We start from the raw sequence: 20,223 nt of genomic DNA, 5'->3' as shown, positions 1-20,223 counted from the left end.
CATGATTTATAAGCACACAGTAGGCATGGTAATGGTATTCGCAGTAATTTTCCATTAGTCGCATTTCTTGTTCATTAAGATTAAAGGGTTCCTTCTCTATATAAGAAACGACGCAAACGACATCTACAGTGAGCTCATAGACAGCTACAAATCATATATTTACAGAGTGTGTAGAATAGCTATCAATCGAATAATTATTGGTCCTTTCCTAAATTTTGCTCGTAAGATACTATAGGCGTTTGATTTATTCTAGTGGGTGAAAACAAAAACTCAGGTAAACAGTCTTTTCCCGGAAATAAGCTGGACCCACATCTCTTCTCCTCATACAAGAAATGTGTGTTTTTTCAGAGTATTTTTTTAGCATACTTACTTACTAATATAATATATACGAGTCGTTTCTGGTGCAAAGGCTATCCATAGCCATCCAGCGCGGCAATGCCGCGAGTATTATGGGCACTTTTGCACCGAAAGCGTCTAGGAGCGGCAGCAATGTTTAGTTAGTAACTACTAACTAAACATTGTAAGTATGACTGACTGTATGTATGTCTTTTTAATTGTATTTTAACCTGTCTTTTACTGCAAAAAATTACTTTTATATAATACTTGAACTGGTGTTCATGCGACTACTTTTTTGATTACGTGACTTATAAAACTACGAATATACTTGGGACACTTGGGTAGATCCAAATTATACAGGTTGTTATGTTTCGTCTGACCATACTCTGAGGGGTCAAGAAGTAGGTAATACTGAACTACTTTTACTATGAACCTAACATTGAAATGTATGTGGTATAGTACTGCAGGTGCTGGATGCAGCTGAGCATGAACGTTGCTCTACTGCGTGTGCGATGCACCTACCTTCTCCAGGCTGTGTATGAGCATAGAGAAAAAAATACATAGAGTGCTCACTCCATACATCAGTTTTAGTACCAAAAAGACTATTAGCATCTAGCATCGAGTAGCGGAACTATCAGTACTGCTACTTGACAATAGATGTCGCCACCGACCGGAAAGTCTTATGCTGTTGAGATAAGACTTTCCGGTCGGTGCTACATCTATTGTCAAGTAGCAGTACTGATAGTTCCGCTACTCGACGCTAGATGTAGACACTGAAATTAATAGTCTGAACTGATGTACGGAGTGAGCACTCTATGTATTTTTTCTCTATGGTATGAGCTAGGATGGCTCGATGACCTCGACGCACATGTAGTACTGCAGGTGCTGGATGCAGCTCAGCATGAACGTTGCTCTACTGCGTGTGCGATGCACCTACCTTCTCCAGGCTGTGTATGAGCTGGCACCAGGAGGGTTCGATGACCTCGACGCACATGTAGTACTGCAGGTGCTGGATGCAGCTGAGCATGCGCTGGCGCAGCGCAAATGCGTCCGCGTACAGCCGAGCCTCCGAGAACCGCTTCACCACCTTGTTGTACAGCCACACTCTGGAAATAAGGAACAATTAATAATACTTAAGTATATGTTTTTATTACATATACAGTGTGTAAATCCAATACGGGCGAATATTTAAACGGTGGTTAGCATAGGACCTAAAAAGTATATTGAGATAGATTTTACTTAGAAATGCATTGAAAATTTTAACCATACAAAATAATTCGGCCCGCAATGTAATACACCACACAAGTTACGGGATACGAGCTTTTTAAAGTAACTGTCAACGCTTGTTGGCAGTTACTATAAAAAGCTCGTATCTAGTAATGTCATGTCATCTTCTGTTTCTTAATGTTTGCAGTACATTGCTGCTCGGTACATGTGGAAAAAATTAATCACGGGGTCATAATTAAGTGTAACTTAAATGGGGGAATAGCACAGATGCAAACGAGTTGTTTATTCTCCAAAAAACATGCGTAAGAATATTAGCAAATATCTATTGCCCTGACAGTTGCCAACCCTACTTCATAAAATTTAAACTCTTAACCTTAACTTCAATTTATATCTTTGAAATTTGCAAATTTGTACGTAAATACCCCGCTCTATTTAAAAAAATTGCTGACCAACCTAGACGATACGAATCGAGATATAAAAATAACCTTATACAGACAACAAACTCAAATCTGAAACTACATAGCACAAGCCCACAAAATATGGCCATAAAAATTTATAACAATTTACCTAACGAAATAAAAGACATCGAATTGGAAAAAATATTTAATAAAACTTTAAAACAATACTTAATCAAAAAATGTCATTACAGCTTACAGGAGTATTTTAATGAAAATGAGTAAACAGCAAATAAATATTAGGTACGCTGGTCTAACTTCTAGATACCTACTTGCGAGTAAATATAGCTGATCCATTTTACATAATCGTACTTGTGTGTACCACGGTCTCGGTGCGAAAGAAAAATTTACATACCTACTTATTTGTATAATTCTAGAATATTTACTATTCAACCACCCTGCAATTGATGAAATTATGCTCGAAACGACTAGTATTGTTTACATATCTACCTGATTGCTGCGCCCAACAGGGTTTCATGTGTCATTTGTGTACCTACCTATACTCTTAAGTACTTGGAAAACCTGTAATGTACATGTGAATTGCAATAAATAAATACAATACAATACAATAAAAAAACATTTTAATTAATGATAAGACGGGTAAATTCTATATCTGGTTTAATTTATTGCCCGTATTAGACTTACACACTGTATATTTGTGAGTTCCTGTAATTGGCTCTATATATCTATTTAAGATTCCATTGTCATTTAGTTAGCTGTCGGATCTCCTTATGTAAATAAGTAAATAAGGATATACTTTGTAAATTTTAAAATTAGTCTGAATAAAAGGCTTATTATTATTATTAATGCTGAAACAAAACGGCTTACTTGCAGAGGAGCCTCTCGACGTGTTTACAGTAAAACAGGTGGCGGAATATCATCTGGTAGCAAGCGATGGCCTTGTGGTTAAGGATCAGAGACACTGGCCATTTTACCTCCAGCCCGAACGTAAACGTCTCTATGCCCGTTAGGGGCGGACTGTCCTTGTTCTGTTTATATTCTACAATTAAAAAAAACGTTAAGTTAGAAATTAGTTCATTCGTTAAGCGCATCTTGCACCATCTCACTAACCCGGGGTTAACCGTTTAAACCGTTAACACAGTGTCAAATTATACTGGTAATCATGGTATTTCTAGGTTTAACCGGTTAACCACGGGTTAGTGAATTGTGCGGGTTATTCCCACAACAACAACAGTGTACAGCAACAACATTTATATGAGTATACGTTATTATTAATAACAGATGTCTATGTCAAAATATGTCCAAAAAGATCCTTAAAGATGATTTTAAGATGTATTTTCTCAAAAGCAGCTGGCAGAAGCTAATGGGATATAAAAATAGCACTTATCCCATACCTTTCTCGTCTTCCGTCTCTATGTACAGAATCTTGAACATTTGGAACTGAAGGTCATACGGGAGCAACTCTACTCGCATGTCCTCGTTGTAAGGGTCGTGGCTGGCCGCTGAAAGCCTGAAATTAAAAAAAAAATTATCCTACTTTACGACTTTAATGGTTAAATTAAGACCACCTTGACTTAACTTTTCACCATGATTAACTATAATTACTTCATTACGAAACGCTTTAGTGAACTATAATGAACTTGACCAATCACCTCTCGCCGCGGTCAAGAGAACGAAACCAAAGGATTTAACTTAATTCTAATGTGTCCCATGTCCGCCAGGGCGGCGCCACGGTCACGCACAGATTAGCAAGCCAGGAAGGGACAATAGGGATGATGACAGATGTTGAATTTTATAACAAAATCTAGTAAAATAGATAGCAAATGAGCAATTTATCACAATAATGTGGATATAAAAAAAATTATGGAAATAATACAAAAATACAGCACCTGAAAGTTTCAAAATTTTAGTTTTTTTTTTAACTTTCAAAAACGAAATAAGTAAGGATACCATTCGATTCCTCACATTTTATCCAAAAAAATATTGTATAGCAACTATATACATAAACGCAATATTTCACCATGCAATTTTCTTGTTTTGTTCATACTTCAAGATGCGATCTCAGTGACCTTGACGTCACGTTCACATAGCGATTTGTTAGGGGCGTTTTGCGAGTGAAGTACGACTGTCCGACTTTGACTATCATTTCTGACTTTTGTATTGCTTTAATGCAATGGGTCCCATATAGACATTTGATCCTAAAAACAAACCTGATTGATTGATACCATAAATCAGCGGTCGGCAACCTTTTAGTAGCCAAGAGCCACATAGTAGCTAACGAAGTTGACGCGGGCCGCACTTTGTTAATATTTATGACTTTATCAGACATTGTCGTTTGTCAATATTACATACAAAATAGCCAGGGAGGCTCGCGGGCCGCAAGTGGGAGGTTCGCGGGCCGCATGCGGCCCGCGGGCCGCCGGTTGCCGACCGCTGCCATAAATGAAAAGTTGTCATCTAGCCTATTTTAAATAAATCTTACCTTAAACAAAGCCCCAATAAGGACTCCAATTTGGACGGAATGATGTCATCAATCTTCTTTGACAACTCCTGCTCGGTCGCATCCATGAACTGCACAATAAAGTCTCCCTGACACATGAAGAAATAGTTTTTGACCGACTTCAGGCGACCCATGAGGTCGTACTCTTTGAGCAGCAGTTCTAGGAGAGATTTACTGGCGAACGCGAAGGCTTTTTGGACAACGCCGCTGTAGTTTTGTTCTATTAGGGAGTACTTTATTTCTTCTACGTTGGTTTTCATTATTGCGTTGCCTGTGAATTAATAAAGAATAATTAGTACCTAATATCTGCACTCAGACAGTTTTTAGGGTTCCGTACCCAAAGGGTAAAAACGGGACCCTATTACTAAGACTCCGCTCTCCGTCCGTCCGTCCGTCTGTCACCAGGCTGTATCTCACGAACCGTGATAGCTAGACAGTTGAAATTTTCACAGATGATGTATTTCTGTTGCCGCTATAACAACAAATACTAAAAACAGAGTAAAATATAGATTTAAGTGGGGCTCCCATACAACAAACGTGATTTTTTACCGAAGTTAAGCAACGTCGGGCGAGGTCAGTACTTGGATGGGTGACCGTTTTTTTGCTTGTTTTGCTCTATTTTTTGTTGATGGTGCGGAACCCTCCGTGCGCGAGTCCGACTCGCACTTGGCTGGTTTTTTTCACTTTTATACAGATCGCTGGTGGCCTAGCGGTAAGAGCGTGCGACTTGCAATCCGGAGGTCGCGGGTTCGAACCCCGGCTCGTACCAATGAGTTTTTCGGAACTTACGTACGAAATATCATTTGATATTTACCAGTCGCTTTTCGGTGAAGGAAAACATCGTGAGGAAACCGGACTAATCCCAATACGGGCCTAGTTTACGGGGTTGGAAGGTCAGATGGCAGTCGCTTTCGTAAAAACTAGTGCCCACGCCAATTACCACGCCATGAGCCGTGGCAAAATGCCGGGACAACGCGAGGAAGATGAAGATGATGATACAGATGTAATGCATAATTATTTTCCATCGTATTTTCACGGAGACGTACGAACTTGTCTTGCTATTTCAGTCAGTCTCGGTACAAAGACAAATACTAACGTTTCCGAGAAAATACGATGGAAAACTATTATGCACTATAAGAAGAATAACAATTTGTTTATTGTAGTTATATCTGTAGCGAGGTTATAAATTTTAAACATGACCTAACAATTTGACTTTGTGTCGACTACCGAACTAACTAAACTGACTAAATTTAATAAAATGTCTGAAATAAACACTAAATAAAGGCGAACAAAATACATTAGTGACAGGTAAAGAAAATTTTAAATAACGAATTTTTGAATTTACGAGTAGAAATTTGTCACTTAAGCTTTGGATTCCTCCGAAAACGATGCCGTCATATGACGGCCGTCATATAGCGGCAGCAAAAGACGGCCGTCTTTACGGTGGCGTCATGTGGAAAGTACCACGGCGTCATAACACACCGTCATCCACCAAGGTCAAAGCGGCAAATTTGAAAAATGTCGGCGCGATGAGATAACGTCCCATAGAAAATTTGAATTTCGCGCCTTTTCCTACTGACAAGATTTGCTTGATCATCTATAATTTACTTGGAGGATGAAATATCATCAGAAGAGGAAAATAATCGTAGTACGGAATCATTTATTCAAAATGGCGTCACCGCTATCTAATAAAACGTTCACGAAACTATCGACACCGTCATGACGGCCGTCATCTTACGTTACGTTGACAATCAACGTAACGTAACGCCGTCTAGGAAACCGCGCCATCTTGTTTACATAGACAACGTTCTAGTGACGTCATTCAACGCTATATAGCGGCCGTAATATTACGGCACCGTTTTCGGAGGAATCCAAAGCTTAAGACTTTCCGGTCGGTGCTACATCTATTGTCAAGTAGCAGTACTGATAGTTCCGCTACTCGATGCTAGATGCTAATAGTCTTTTTGGTACTAAAACTCATGTATGGAGTGAGCACTCTATGTATTTTTTTCTCTATGACATGACCTAACAATTTGACATTGTGTCGACTACCGAACTAACTAAACTGACGAAATTTAATAAAATGTCTGAAATAAACACTAAATAAAGCTGAACAAAATACATTCGTGACAGGTAAAGAAAATTTTAAATAACGAATTTTTGAATTTACGAGAAATTTGTCACTTACCACACTTAAAGGCTGAAAAGGTGGCAAATACTGCGACTAGACCGGAGGCACTAAGTGGCACTAGAAGATAAATACTATCAAAGTCAAGAGAGAGTATTTAATGGAATACCTCTCAAAACCCTCAAAAAAGACATAACATCTGATTATAAGGTCTAAGGTTCTGCGAGTTGATGGATGACAGGCTGTCTAGTACTTGTATTTAATTTATTATCTGTTAAATGTTTTATGTGTTTGTATACCTACTGGGTATTCTGTAATGTTTTAATTTCTCGGTGTATTGGCTTGTCTGTAATGCCGTGTAAATATATTGTTAAATAAATAAATAAATAAATAAATAAATTATGGCTAAAACGGCCGATTGCAGATAAAAAGAGAAAAAAAAAAAAACTCACCACACTGGCTGATGACGTTCAAGTATTTCCCGGTGCGCAGTATGATGTCGGTGTACTTGTCGAGGAAGCGCGGCCCGCGGTCGCGCTGCACGCTGTAGCGCTTCTCCCAGTAGTCGGCCGAGTAGTCCACGGGCAGCTCCTCCTTGTTCACCAGCTCGTTGTCTTCTATCATGAACTCCTGGAACGACACCAATCTTTACATCAAAAAAAAAAAAAAAAAAAAAAAAAAAAAAAAAAAAAAAAAAATTCAAATCAGACAGTTTAGGGTCGGTTGCATCAAATTAATTTGTAATCGTTAAAGAGTTCGCTAAATTTGATTGTATGGAAATATATCGCATGATAAATCGGAACTTAGTGGGTGAACATTAGTGCATTATTAGCTATTTCTACCTATATATTTGTAACCTAAAAGGACAAATTTATATTTAAGTAATACATTTTAAACACACACACGGTGTTCTTAAATTCCCTTTCGATAATAGTTATACATGGGACACAGACAAGACATCCTCTAGACTGAGCATAGTAACGCTACCCCCTCTGCCACTTATACGGTAGTTTTACTCCATCTTCGAGTCAATCCCGTGCCGTGATTGGTCCGTGTCTTTGAACGGACCGATCACGACACGGGATTCGCTCACCTCGTCCCCCCGCACCCCCGTATTTTTGACAGCATCGGTTTCATGAAATAATTGCTCTAAACTCCGTCTAGAGGATTCCTAGTCTTACAGGAGGCCGTGTCAGATCGCGATCGGTGGAGGGGTACGAAAGGTCGTGAAACGACAACTGGATGGATTCACTCGTCCAGGGTACAGAAGGGTTAGGAACGGTCTCCTTGGCATGTATCACCCAGTGGTTTGGTGTAGGACCGTCAGCGCAAGTGTTCTAACCTGAAACGGGTCCACAATGACCCCCTTATGGATCCACTGGTCCAGGATACAGAAGAAGGGTTTGCAGGCCCGCTCGGTGAGAAACAGCGAGATCTCCTGGGCGCGCGTGTCGCCCAACAGCTTGTTGGTCTTGTCGTGTAGGGCCGTCAACACGCTGCCGCCGCGAAGCTCACTCTGAGGACATTTCATAACTTAACTATAACTTTTCTATATTTTCCTAAATGATAAAATAAGGAATTATGTGCATCATGGTAGGCAGCACGAAGTACCACATCTTCTGCAGCGTCAGGCCCGACATGTGCTGTCTCCAGCTGGCCAGCATTGTCTGCAGCACTACTCACCTGGCCGATGTGCGTCACGACGGCCGCCAGCACCTGCATGGTGTGCATGGTGGGCAGCACGAAGTACCACAGCTTCTGCAGCGTCAGGCCCGACATGTGCTGTCTCCAGCTGGCCAGCATTGTCTGCAGCACTACTCACCTGGCCGATGTGCGTCACGACGGCCGCCAGCACCTGCATGGTGTGCATGGTGGGCAGCACGAAGTACCACAGCTTCTGCAGCGTCAGGCCCGACATGTGCTGTCTCCAGCTGGCCAGCATTGTCTGCAGCACTACTCACCTGGCCGATGTGCGTCACGACGGCCGCCAGCACCTGCATGGTGTGCATGGTGGGCAGCACGAAGTACCACAGCTTCTGCAGCGTCAGGCCCGACATGTGCTGTCTCCAGCTGGCCAGCATTGTCTGCAGCACTACTCACCTGGCCGATGTGCGTCACGACGGCCGCCAGCACCTGCATGGTGTGCATGGTGGGCAGCACGAAGTACCACAGCTTCTGCAGCGTCAGGCCCGACATGTGCTGTCTCCAGCTGGCCAGCATTGTCTGCAGCACTACTCACCTGGCCGATGTGCGTCACGACGGCCGCCAGCACCTGCATGGTGTGCATGGTGGGCAGCACGAAGTACCACAGCTTCTGCAGCGTCAGGCCCGACATGTGCTGTCTCCAGCTGGCCAGCATTGTCTGCAGCACTACTCACCTGGCCGATGTGCGTCACGACGGCCGCCAGCACCTGCATGGTGTGCATGGTGGGCAGCACGAAGTACCACAGCTTCTGCAGCGTCAGGCCCGACATGTGCTGTCTCCAGCTGGCCAGCATTGTCTGCAGCACTACTCACCTGGCCGATGTGCGTCACGACGGCCGCCAGCACCTGCATGGTGTGCATGGTGGGCAGCACGAAGTACCACAGCTTCTGCAGCGTCAGGCCCGACATGTGCTGTCTCCAGCTGGCCAGCATTGTCTGCAGCACTACTCACCTGGCCGATGTGCGTCACGACGGCCGCCAGCACCTGCATGGTGTGCATGGTGGGCAGCACGAAGTACCACAGCTTCTGCAGCGTCAGGCCCGACATGTGCTGTCTCCAGCTGGCCAGCATTGTCTGCAGCACTACTCACCTGGCCGATGTGCGTCACGACGGCCGCCAGCACCTGCATGGTGTGCATGGTGGGCAGCACGAAGTACCACAGCTTCTGCAGCGTCAGGCCCGACATGTGCTGTCTCCAGCTGGCCAGCATTGTCTGCAGCACTACTCACCTGGCCGATGTGCGTCACGACGGCCGCCAGCACCTGCATGGTGTGCATGGTGGGCAGCACGAAGTACCACAGCTTCTGCAGCGTCAGGCCCGACATGTGCTGTCTCCAGCTGGCCAGCATTGTCTGCAGCACTACTCACCTGGCCGATGTGCGTCACGACGGCCGCCAGCACCTGCATGGTGTGCATGGTGGGCAGCACGAAGTACCACAGCTTCTGCAGCGTCAGGCCCGACATGTGCTGTCTCCAGCTGGCCAGCATTGTCTGCAGCACTACTCACCTGGCCGATGTGCGTCACGACGGCCGCCAGCACCTGCATGGTGTGCATGGTGGGCAGCACGAAGTACCACAGCTTCTGCAGCGTCAGGCCCGACATGTGCTGTCTCCAGCTGGCCAGCATTGTCTGCAGCACTACTCACCTGGCCGATGTGCGTCACGACGGCCGCCAGCACCTGCATGGTGTGCATGGTGGGCAGCACGAAGTACCACAGCTTCTGCAGCGTCAGGCCCGACATGTGCTGTCTCCAGCTGGCCAGCATTGTCTGCAGCACTACTCACCTGGCCGATGTGCGTCACGACGGCCGCCAGCACCTGCATGGTGTGCATGGTGGGCAGCACGAAGTACCACAGCTTCTGCAGCGTCAGGCCCGACATGTGCTGTCTCCAGCTGGCCAGCATTGTCTGCAGCACTACTCACCTGGCCGATGTGCGTCACGACGGCCGCCAGCACCTGCATGGTGTGCATGGTGGGCAGCACGAAGTACCACAGCTTCTGCAGCGTCAAGCCGCCCGACATGTGCTCCGTCTCCAACTGGGCTAGCATTGTCTGAAACGTCAACAAATAATTCGGTATAGGCTCACACCCTGGAACCCTAATGGGGTTCGCAACTGTCAAAGGTTTGTATAGATGGCGCCAGCATAGGTTTTACCTGTCTCTAATTTTGTTCTGTGAGATTTGGACTAAAAGGTTAGCATCCAGGCAATGAAATTCTAAAATAAAAACAATATTTTGACAACATTTCTAAGACAGACAGGTAAAAACTATGTTGGCGCCATCTGTAAAATATTTCGACCAGCCGAACTTATTGGTCACACACAAGGAAATTCTTCTGAAATCGCACTCTATAGATTTTCTCAAACGATTACAGTGGGGTTTCAAAAGAGTGTACAGGTTCATTAAATTTTTCAAAAGAGCATAGTTTTCATCCTTATAAATTATCATCATGAAATGCATACCACCAAAAAATAATCAACCAAAAGAACTTGCAACATAAGTACTTACATAATAATCTTTCAGCAGTATTTCAATAGCAGCAACTAAGGCATGGAGCACTTGTCCCGACCACATGTCACAGTGCTCAATGAACCTCCTCACTATTGAATAATTAGACGCAAGCGGCAGCATCTGTTGCACTATCTGCTTCAAGGCATCATCCAAGTCTTCAGATATGTTGAAACTCCTGGGCTCATAAGTGTCTTTTGTTGGCTGGTGGACTATGTAGTTGCCGGGGACCCCGGAGAATACGTACAGGAGGTCATCTATTATCATGTTCTCCTGTGAAGCCAGAGGAACGCCAGCTGGAAATTATAAAAACATATGTAATGTAAGTAGGGTAGGGCGGTTCAAAAAACACTTTTTCTTCAGATTTTTAGGGTTCCGTACCTCAAAAGGAAATAACGGAACCCTTATAGGATCACTCGTGCGTCTGTCTGTTTGTCCGTCTGTCACAGCGTATTTTCTATCTATAGATAGATAGTTTCCGAAAAGAAAATATACAGCCATTTATTTCCGATCCTTGGGTACAATGGTTATTAAGTCGATATTATAATTTTTTTATGTTCCCAGTCAGATTTAATGTACAGAACCCTTGGAACGCGAGTGCAACTCGCACTTGGCCGGTTTTTTTTTGGGCACCCCTCAATTTTGTTACAAGTCACTACTGTATTACGGTCCTAAAATTTTAACTCTATAGCAAGGGGGCACCCCCTTAGACATCACCTAAGGGTGCCAGTACACAACACAACCTTATTGAGCTTACTGTGGGGCTAGATAAATTTGACAGATATCTTACCCAACGAAGCAGTGAGAGTGACAGGCTCCTTGGGGAAGTCCCACGACATGGCAGGATGGTCCTTCTGCCAGTTAGGTAAGTCCAGGCTGTTGTACCAGTTTGGTCGCAGCCGCGCCTCTTTCTCTTCAAATGACTTCATCACATACTTTTTACTTTCATCTACTGCTTTGAGTAGCTTGTCTTTGATCTGTAATAATAATATTACTTAGTTATTAAAAGCAGTGGCATATTTTAAGATTTGAAGTCTGGAACCCTGTAAAGTTTTGTCACTCTACCAAACTGCACACAAGGTTTAGCTTGTGCCGCCCCTCAATCTCAATTGTCATATTTAACTCCACTATAGGTTTCTATATAATCAGGGCATCAATACTCATACACAGATTGACAGTAACATGTGTGAAGTTACCTGAGGAAGGTCTTCTTTGGTGATTTGGTGTTTATTGTCCCCTAGAATAGGCTTTGGTGCCACTTTTGGCTTTGAAGCCTTAGTCCGTTTCTCATCAAATACCAGTTTGTAGAACAGCAAGATAATATCTGGTAAATTATCAGTGCTGAAATTACAAATAAAAAGCTTAGAATCGTGAAATAAATAACATATACACAAATAAACCAAGGCACAGGCGTATGAAGCCTGCTGTGCCTGCAATATGGCCCCATCTCAAATTGGCCGTGCTGCAGACACCATACGAAATGATCAAGAGCATTACTTTCGATTCTTGAGCTCTTCATACTTCTTGATGAAAGCTTTTGTATTGGAAGCTTTCAGAGCTAATCTCTGAGCGTACTCGTTCACTTGTTTGGACGAGAGATTGCTGTTGCCATAGTTAGGATCGTTCTGAATGTACTCAAGCACCGTATCGGCGTCTAAACTACATCTGTAAACAAATAACAAACGTTAACATTCGTATATGCCAATATTATCAATCGCACTAAACTCACCGGTTTATACATACCCAAGGGCATCAAGAAGCTCCTTGATGGTAGTAAGCATTTTTTCTTTGGGGAGAATCCAACTCTGATACATTTATGGCTTTATGTGAAAATAATTTAAAATTACAGGCTCGGGAGCATTATCAAGCAGTGACACAGATATGACAGCTGACATTTATAAAATTAAAAAAAAACACACGGTCCTAAACACGCTGTATTTATCATCTTTAGAATTTGTTTAGGATTTAAATTAAAAAAACATTAGCTTTGTTCAAGGTTTACCAATTTGCATTTTTAAGTTTGCCAATTCAATAATAATAAATAAAATACATATGTTCTTATAAATATAGTCTGTGGATGACCGTTAACAACGCTCATAGCGGTGAGTAGTATACGTCCTACGTTATACTACTCACCGCTAGATGTCGTTAAGTAATGCTTTTTGTGCGGTCCACGCAAGTCGTTGGGTGGGACAGGCGTCACAGGCGGCCTAGCCAAGGTGACAAACGCATGCGCTTCGCTATCGAATCGCTTTGTCTCTCTATCACTCTTCCATATAAAGTGTGATAACGCGCGCGCGTGCGATACAGATAGAAACAGGCGGGTGGGTCAAGACATTGTATGAATTTCTTAGTGCGTAGCGTCCTTACTTTAGGCATAGGTTTCACAAAAGTTAAATGGCCGACAAGCATGTGTAAAATAAAATTCAGGCTTTTAGCCCATAAAACACTGAGACAGATTACACAACAGATAATACAAGTAGGGGAGATGCGTGTATAATGTTCCCTCAAAGTGAAATGATCCCCCTCTTATCTGAGCAACTACTGATGCCATCTATCTAAATATGCATTAAACGTCTTCCCCGTGGCCACGCCAGTTGCCTCTTAAAGTGTCATGGCGGTATGAGCACGTAGCGTGATTTTATTAGAAAATAATTAAAACATATACTTATGTCTAATCTACGGTAGCCTATTTTCCATTCCATTACTTTTAGCATGTTGCGTTTTATTCAAATTATGTTTCACTGTCGGATCTTAATGATGTTTATCTATACTTTAAGGATGTTTATACTAAAGCAAGTTGAATTTGAAAGTTATATTTTTGTCGATATTTCAGGTGTTTGAGGTCAAAATGATCCCTTTTCGTAGGCGTAAAATGATCCCTGGAATCATTTACCCCCTAAGTAATTTACTATGAGCATTTCCTGTACAGGGGGCCGATTTTTGAATTTCGATCGCTCGATTTCGTTACTCGAAAATCGGTAGAAACCGGCGAAATGCTGATTTTTGAAATACGAGCGATAGACATTTGGAATCTAGTGGTATTGACCACTCGTTTCCAATTCTATTAGTGGAATTTACATGCCTACTAGTACTAGATATTACTGAACGAAATACACGAAATCGAGCGGTCTAATTTCAAAAATCGGCTCCCAGGCCATAACATATCATGTCGCGAATTTATGTGCGCAAAGCCACTTCCGAAAAAATGACCTTAGGAGGGCTAAGGGCTCTTAATGCGATTAAATTATGGATTGCCTTTTAAAATTGCAAGCAAAATCTGTGCCCCTGACGGCGTTAAAAATAAGGCCAAAATAGAACAAAAAAATAGTACTCATCTTCTGAAAATAAAGAAACGTTGGAATCGACTGACGTCGCTCTCTTGCGCACGGTGGCGCAAAAGCAATCCAAACGCGCCTCCGCAAACATTCCCATTTGGAGTGACCCATTAGAATAGTTATTTGTACAACAAGAGATCAAAGTTTGATATTTCTTCGAGTGCTTATTTTGAGTCCCGTGCAAGCGAAAGATTCTATACTAATTCTATACAAATAATTTAGAATCTTGAGCGTAGTAAGGGACTCAAAAGCGCACGAGATGTAAATAACTTTGATCTCGTGTAGTTCACAAAACTTTTCACCTCAGCAGTGAGAACATATTAGAGAACCCGAAAAATGTATTCCTTCTTCATAACTTACCTCTATTCATTCATGTTTTCTTAAGATATACCAATAATTAAGTTTTCACCTCAGCAGCTCGAACAAGGGTACACTAGCTGCTACTTAAAAACAGTGAGCAAAATCGCATTTTGCTCATTTTGTCTCACTCAGTGAGCAAAATGCGATTTTGCTCACTGTTTTTAAGTAGTAAAGTACCCTTGTTCGAGCTGCTGAGGTGAAAATAATATTACATTACTCCGTGGCAACGTGAAATGGTACCTCTAGTACTTACGAGGGCTGTTTGATAAGTACCCGTTTTCCAAATGTATTAATATCACGGGCCGAAAATATGTATACAATCGTTTTAAGCCATTTTTCAGAGGTGGGAAAATTTAAAAAAAAAACAGCATTCTTTTGTTTTTTTCTCATTTGACAGCGATTCAGTGAAAGCGTGAACTTAAAATTGTGAAAATGGAGAAAGAGCAGTACCTATCGGTCTGTAATTAGATTCTTGTTTTTGGAAGGAAAAACATGTGATGAAATAAAAGTAAGAATGCAAGCGGTTTACCATGAATGTGCTCCTTCTATGACAACCGTCAGATACTGGTTTAACGAGTTTAAGCGGGGGAGAACAACCGTCTTTGATGAGGATCGCCCAGGCCGCCCAATTGAGGTGACTACAGACGATATGGTTAAGAAAATTGAAAATATCGTTTTAGCCGACCGCCGAATTGAACTTCGAGAAATCGTTGATGCTGTAAATGTTCCAATCGAGCGGGTACAAAACATATTAGAAGAAAAATTGGGTATGAAGACAGTATCGGCGAGGTGGGTGCCGCGTTTACTCACGGAGGAGCAAAAACGGAACCGACTGACTACTTCGGAGCAGTGTTTGGCCGTGTTCAAACGTAACCCGAAGGAGTTTCTGCGTCGTTTCGTGACCGTAGACGAAACGTGGGTCACCACTACCCCGGAAATGAAAGGGCAGTCGAAGCAGTGGATTTTACCGGGTGAACCTGCGCGAAAGATAGCAAAAATCGTTCCATCGGCTGGAAAGGTCATGGCGACCGTTTTTTGGGATTCGCAGGGTATTATACATATTGAGTTCTTAGAAAAGGGGAAAACGATAACAGGGCAGTACTATGCCAATTTATTGGATGAATTTGACGCTGGGTTGAAGGACAAACGACCCCATTTAAAAAATAAAAAAGTATCACGACAACGCACCAGCTCATTCGTCTAGAGTTGTGATGGCTAAATTAACACAATTACGCTACGCCCTATTGCCTTACCCCCCGTATTCTCCAGATTTGACCCCATGCGATTTATTTTTGTTTCCCAACCTGAAAAAATGGCTCGGTGGTAAGCGATTTGGATCAAATGACGAAGTCATTGCCGCCACAGAGGCCTATTTTAATGACTTTCCGAAATCATACTTTTTGGATGGTTTATTGAAGCTTGAATATAGGTGGAACAAGTGTATAGAGTTAAAAGGAGACTATGAAGAAAAATAAATGCATATAAACAAAAACAACTGATTATTTTTTTCATAAACGGGTACTTATCAAACAGCCCTCGTACTAGAAGAGAAATTGCACAAAAGATTTTTTTCTCGATAATCCGATTTCATAAAGAAATATTATAACAAACCGAAACGTGGGTATCTGGGTATAGGAAATGGCGTAAAAAGTGGTTTCTCACAGTTAGATAAATGTTGTGTCATAAGCACACAAGTTTTTTCAGTGTCGTCGGCACTTTACAAAAGACCAACAAAAGTTCGGCGGCCGTTTGTGCTCAGAGAGCAACTCGAGCTTTGTTGTGATTGTTTGATAGGAAAACTAAAGATTCGGCACTTGTACAATGTCGATTGATGATAGAAATAATAATGTTGTGATTGTGTTGTCAAACAAAGCAGTCGCCATGTGTGAAATACGAATCATTCTTTGGGGCTCTAATATCAGATGTAGCATGTTATAGGTGGTAGTGAAAATCAATCCATGATTGGCAGTTAGTTTTTATAGTTCGTTGTAAATTTTCTTTCTCAGGCTACGCTTTTTTACAATATTGGATATAAAAATAAAATACAAAACCATATTATAGTGCAGCCAGCAGCGTGGCAGGGCCCAATCTGCCGGTGGACATATATAGTTAAAAAGTAAACTCAATTAGTTTTTTATGTATTTTTATAAAAGTTAATTCTTCATTATTAATAAACCCAAAAATATGACGTCTCCCATAAACACCTGAGTTTATGGACCGAATGAAAAACGATGTCTTAGAAATCCGCTCCTCTGATGTCGGACAGGGATCGGGCCATTCTTTTGCGTCAGATTTATGTGTTTTAGTCGGCCAGTCTATAAATGCCGCATTTTTATTAGCCGCCAGACGTTTACTGATTAATAAAGTGGGTGAAGACGCGGAAGAAGCGACAGCGCTTCCTAGAAGAGGCAGATCATCTCTTCGGAGAGCTTTTAAAACGGTAAACAGAAGTTTTCCTCTTAACTTGATTTAAATACCTATAATGAAACCACAAAAGCGCCGTTCTGTTATTTATTCAAATACAGAGAGGCTTTTTCGAAAGCCAGCAGGAGCGCGAATATATGGCATAAGTAGGTAGGTTTAGTTTTTTAGTAGGTATACTAGGTACCTACCTAAGCAGTCAAAGTTTGTACCTACTTATATGTACGTTAAAATGAGCCGAAGCATCCGCATTGTCGCATGCCGAGCCGTGCGTTTCGACATACAATCTGAATTACAATGTACGGAATTTACCGAGTCCAGCCCAGCCGGGCCCTGCCGGAGCCTCCGTGTCCGAGCGGAATAAGAAGCAGCTATACTGTTATTCTATTGTTCAGGAACATACCGAACAATGTATTTTTGCCCAATATGGAGAGGCGATTATGTCAACGAGTGTGTTTTGTTTTTAAATAATGACCCCTGACGCGCGCATCGGGCATTTTGAATCGCGCAGGGAAGCTATAATATATGCTTTCAGCATTTTGATTATAATGGTACCTACCTACGTCAAGATAACTCATTCCATTGTTCATCGACTAGTTATATTCAGAACCAGCGCTTGCATATTTCTTTCTAATACCTACCTACCTCTATTCATTCTATATACCACCATGAAAGAAACTCGAGCTAAGAAAAACGTCACTCTATGGGTTAACCTGTTGTGACAGTTAAACATTATACACAGGAAGACAAATCCCAAAACTCTTTGTTAGTAAACATTAACTATACAGTCTAATTTATACGTTTCCTAGCGCATCAGAGTCCGCGGGTGATATATTGGAGATTAAAAATAAACTGGAGTCATTTGTAAGCTTTATGATGCATTCGTACGTTAGACAACCGTTTGTTATTCGTGTTTAGAACCACGTAATAGTGTAATTATTTCCGCATTGGCCTGTATCGCTGTCGGGTGTCAGCTGACAGTATTTAGTGTGTTGGCAGTAGGAGCAGCTGGATATTGCGTCAGCGGAAAGTTGCGGTACTTGAGGTTACATCAAACGGCTTTACCCAACGCCGCCGTTTAAACGGGGAAGGCAGTAAGGATGTATGAAAAAGACGGATAAAATGTCTATTACCGTTGGTTGGCGAACGGTTACCCAACCCGAAGCTCGGAGACTCCTCGATCCCACTTGCACTCGGCTAGAGCAAACAGTGTTGCGTACGCTTGCAAGTATTATCTACCTAAGTATTATACACTTGCAAGTATTATCTACCTACATAGCTACCGAGTTTTTAATGTGATTGAGCTTTCCAAGCGCTAACAGCCACACTATATAATACTTACCTACCTATACCTATTTGCGGATCTTAGTATCATTGCGTTTTAAACTCGCTCAGAAATTAACCTAGTAGAGTAAATCGTCTATTACTGATGATGGCCAATTAAATGGACACCTTATACTTATTAAAAAAGATCCTGTTTAATATTCACACAATGAAACTAAATCTTCTGAACGAATATTATTTGTTTTACTTGAAATGTGTGAATACTTAAATAAATATATTTAATGGACGGTGGACAGTAACAGACGATTTACCCTACATACTTTAATTATTACCTACTGGCAGGGTTGGGCAGTATTTCAATTACATGTATTTGAAATACGTATTTGAAATACAAATTAGTATTTTGTATTTGTATTTCAAATACTACCTCAAAAGTATTTTGTATTTGGTATTTCAAATACTGCACTCACATGTATTTTGTATTTTGTATTTCAAATACTTCAAGCTTCAAAATACATTTCTATAAATACATTTTATTAAATTCTATAATCCTAAAATGTCTAATCTCTCGCACAAGCTGTGAGCCGAGCATTGGCTGGATACTGGATCTATATTAGGTCAACTTCTGCGTGGAACTTTTCGTTTAAATCTAGGGGATAGGGTCATTGCAGTAGTTTCCGTCCATGCACTAGTTTTCGACGACTTGACGGATTATCAAATATATATTTCATTTTTAATTTACTACTTTTTGCGAAATCTTCATCTTCCTCGCGTTGTCCCGGCATTTTGCCACGGCTCATGGGAGCCTCGGGTCCGCTTGGAAACTAATCCCAGTAATTGGCGTTGGCACTAGTTTTTACGATAGCGACTGCCATCTGACCTTCCAACCCAGAGGGTAAACTAGGGCCGTAATTGGAATTAGTCCGGTTTCCTCACGATGTTTTCCTTCACCGAAAAGCGACTGGTAAATATCAAATGATATTTCGTACATAGTTCCGAAAAACTCATTGGTTCGAGCCGGGGTTCGAACTCGCGACCTCCGGATTGCAAGTCGCACGCTCTTACCGCTAGGCCACCAGCGCTTCCTTTTTGCGAAATATCATTGTTATATGTAGACAGATATATTGCTTAGACGCCTTAGACATAAGGATTGAAATCAGTCCAAATTTGTGCAGGAATGTAGGTATATATTCAAATTTCGTCAAGTGGACGTAAACTAGAGCTGGACGAAAACTAGCGCAATGACCCTATAAGTTTATATGAAAGAATATTCGTTAACGTTAAAACTAAATGCTAAACAAAAAAATAAATAAAGGTATATTTTGTAATTGAAATACATTATTTTAAACACTGTAATTTGTATTTTGTATTTCAAATACCCGTCACCAAAGTAGTTTGTATTTTGTATTTCAAATACTTTTAAAAATGTATTTTGTAATTTGTATTTCAAATACGTGGAAGCCAGTATTTTGCCCAACCCTGCCTACTGGTGACCGCCGGGGTAATGAGGTTCTTTAGTCACATCACATGTATCTACTGCCTACCGTCAACGTGCAGCGCGGGAAGGCCCCCATCAGCCAGGCGCTCCGACAATCCGGCCGAGATCACAGGAAACCGAGTAACGAAGGTATCGCACGAATGGTCGTTGTTTAGTTCCGTTGAGGCTTTTGTCCAGCAGAACAGAACATGTAGGACTATAACATACATCTTTGCGCTGACATGGCGATGGTAAAGTAGTATCAATAGGAACCTATACTTATTATAGGAGAGTATATACTCCTAGGCACATAAAGTATTAGGTAGGTTTATTTATTTAGTCGTATGGCATTAATAAAATTCATAGTCGCTTTCTTTACAAATTAATATCTAGGTTCTTCACCCAATGGGCTGCGTTTCCGCTTAACTTAAGTAAGTCCAGAGGATCTCCTGGGTACTTTCTTTTTGGGCACTCGTGGACAATGTGGGAAATGGACTGTACAGGTGCTCCGCAATCGCACTT

The 20,223-nt window shown here is 41.8% G+C and overlaps 1 protein-coding gene across 1 annotated transcript in view; it reads right to left on the bottom strand.

Moving 5' to 3' along the window:
* LOC134662340 (gamma-tubulin complex component 2 homolog) overlaps positions 1–12,717 on the bottom strand; it is a 40,796-nt gene extending 28,079 nt beyond the window's left edge. Inside the window, exons 1-12 of the mRNA XM_063518530.1 lie at positions 12,565–12,717; positions 12,319–12,486; positions 12,018–12,162; positions 11,612–11,798; positions 10,822–11,117; positions 10,237–10,365; positions 7,950–8,123; positions 7,060–7,237; positions 4,462–4,750; positions 3,374–3,489; positions 2,847–3,018; positions 1,274–1,442 (exon numbers count right to left, since the gene is read on the bottom strand). Of these exons, the coding sequence (XP_063374600.1) occupies positions 1,274–1,442; positions 2,847–3,018; positions 3,374–3,489; positions 4,462–4,750; positions 7,060–7,237; positions 7,950–8,123; positions 10,237–10,365; positions 10,822–11,117; positions 11,612–11,798; positions 12,018–12,162; positions 12,319–12,486; positions 12,565–12,635 (2,094 nt within the window). The 5' untranslated portion in view covers positions 12,636–12,717. The remainder of the gene's footprint in view (positions 1–1,273; positions 1,443–2,846; positions 3,019–3,373; positions 3,490–4,461; positions 4,751–7,059; positions 7,238–7,949; positions 8,124–10,236; positions 10,366–10,821; positions 11,118–11,611; positions 11,799–12,017; positions 12,163–12,318; positions 12,487–12,564) is intronic.
* Positions 12,718–20,223: the final 7,506 nt, after the last annotated feature.

This window comes from Cydia amplana, chromosome 3 (assembly GCF_948474715.1).
Source record: "Cydia amplana chromosome 3, ilCydAmpl1.1, whole genome shotgun sequence".
Classification (NCBI taxonomy): domain Eukaryota; kingdom Metazoa; phylum Arthropoda; class Insecta; order Lepidoptera; family Tortricidae; genus Cydia; species Cydia amplana.
The sequence above is the reverse complement of the archived record's forward strand: the minus strand, read 5'-3'. Positions and strand labels throughout refer to the sequence as shown.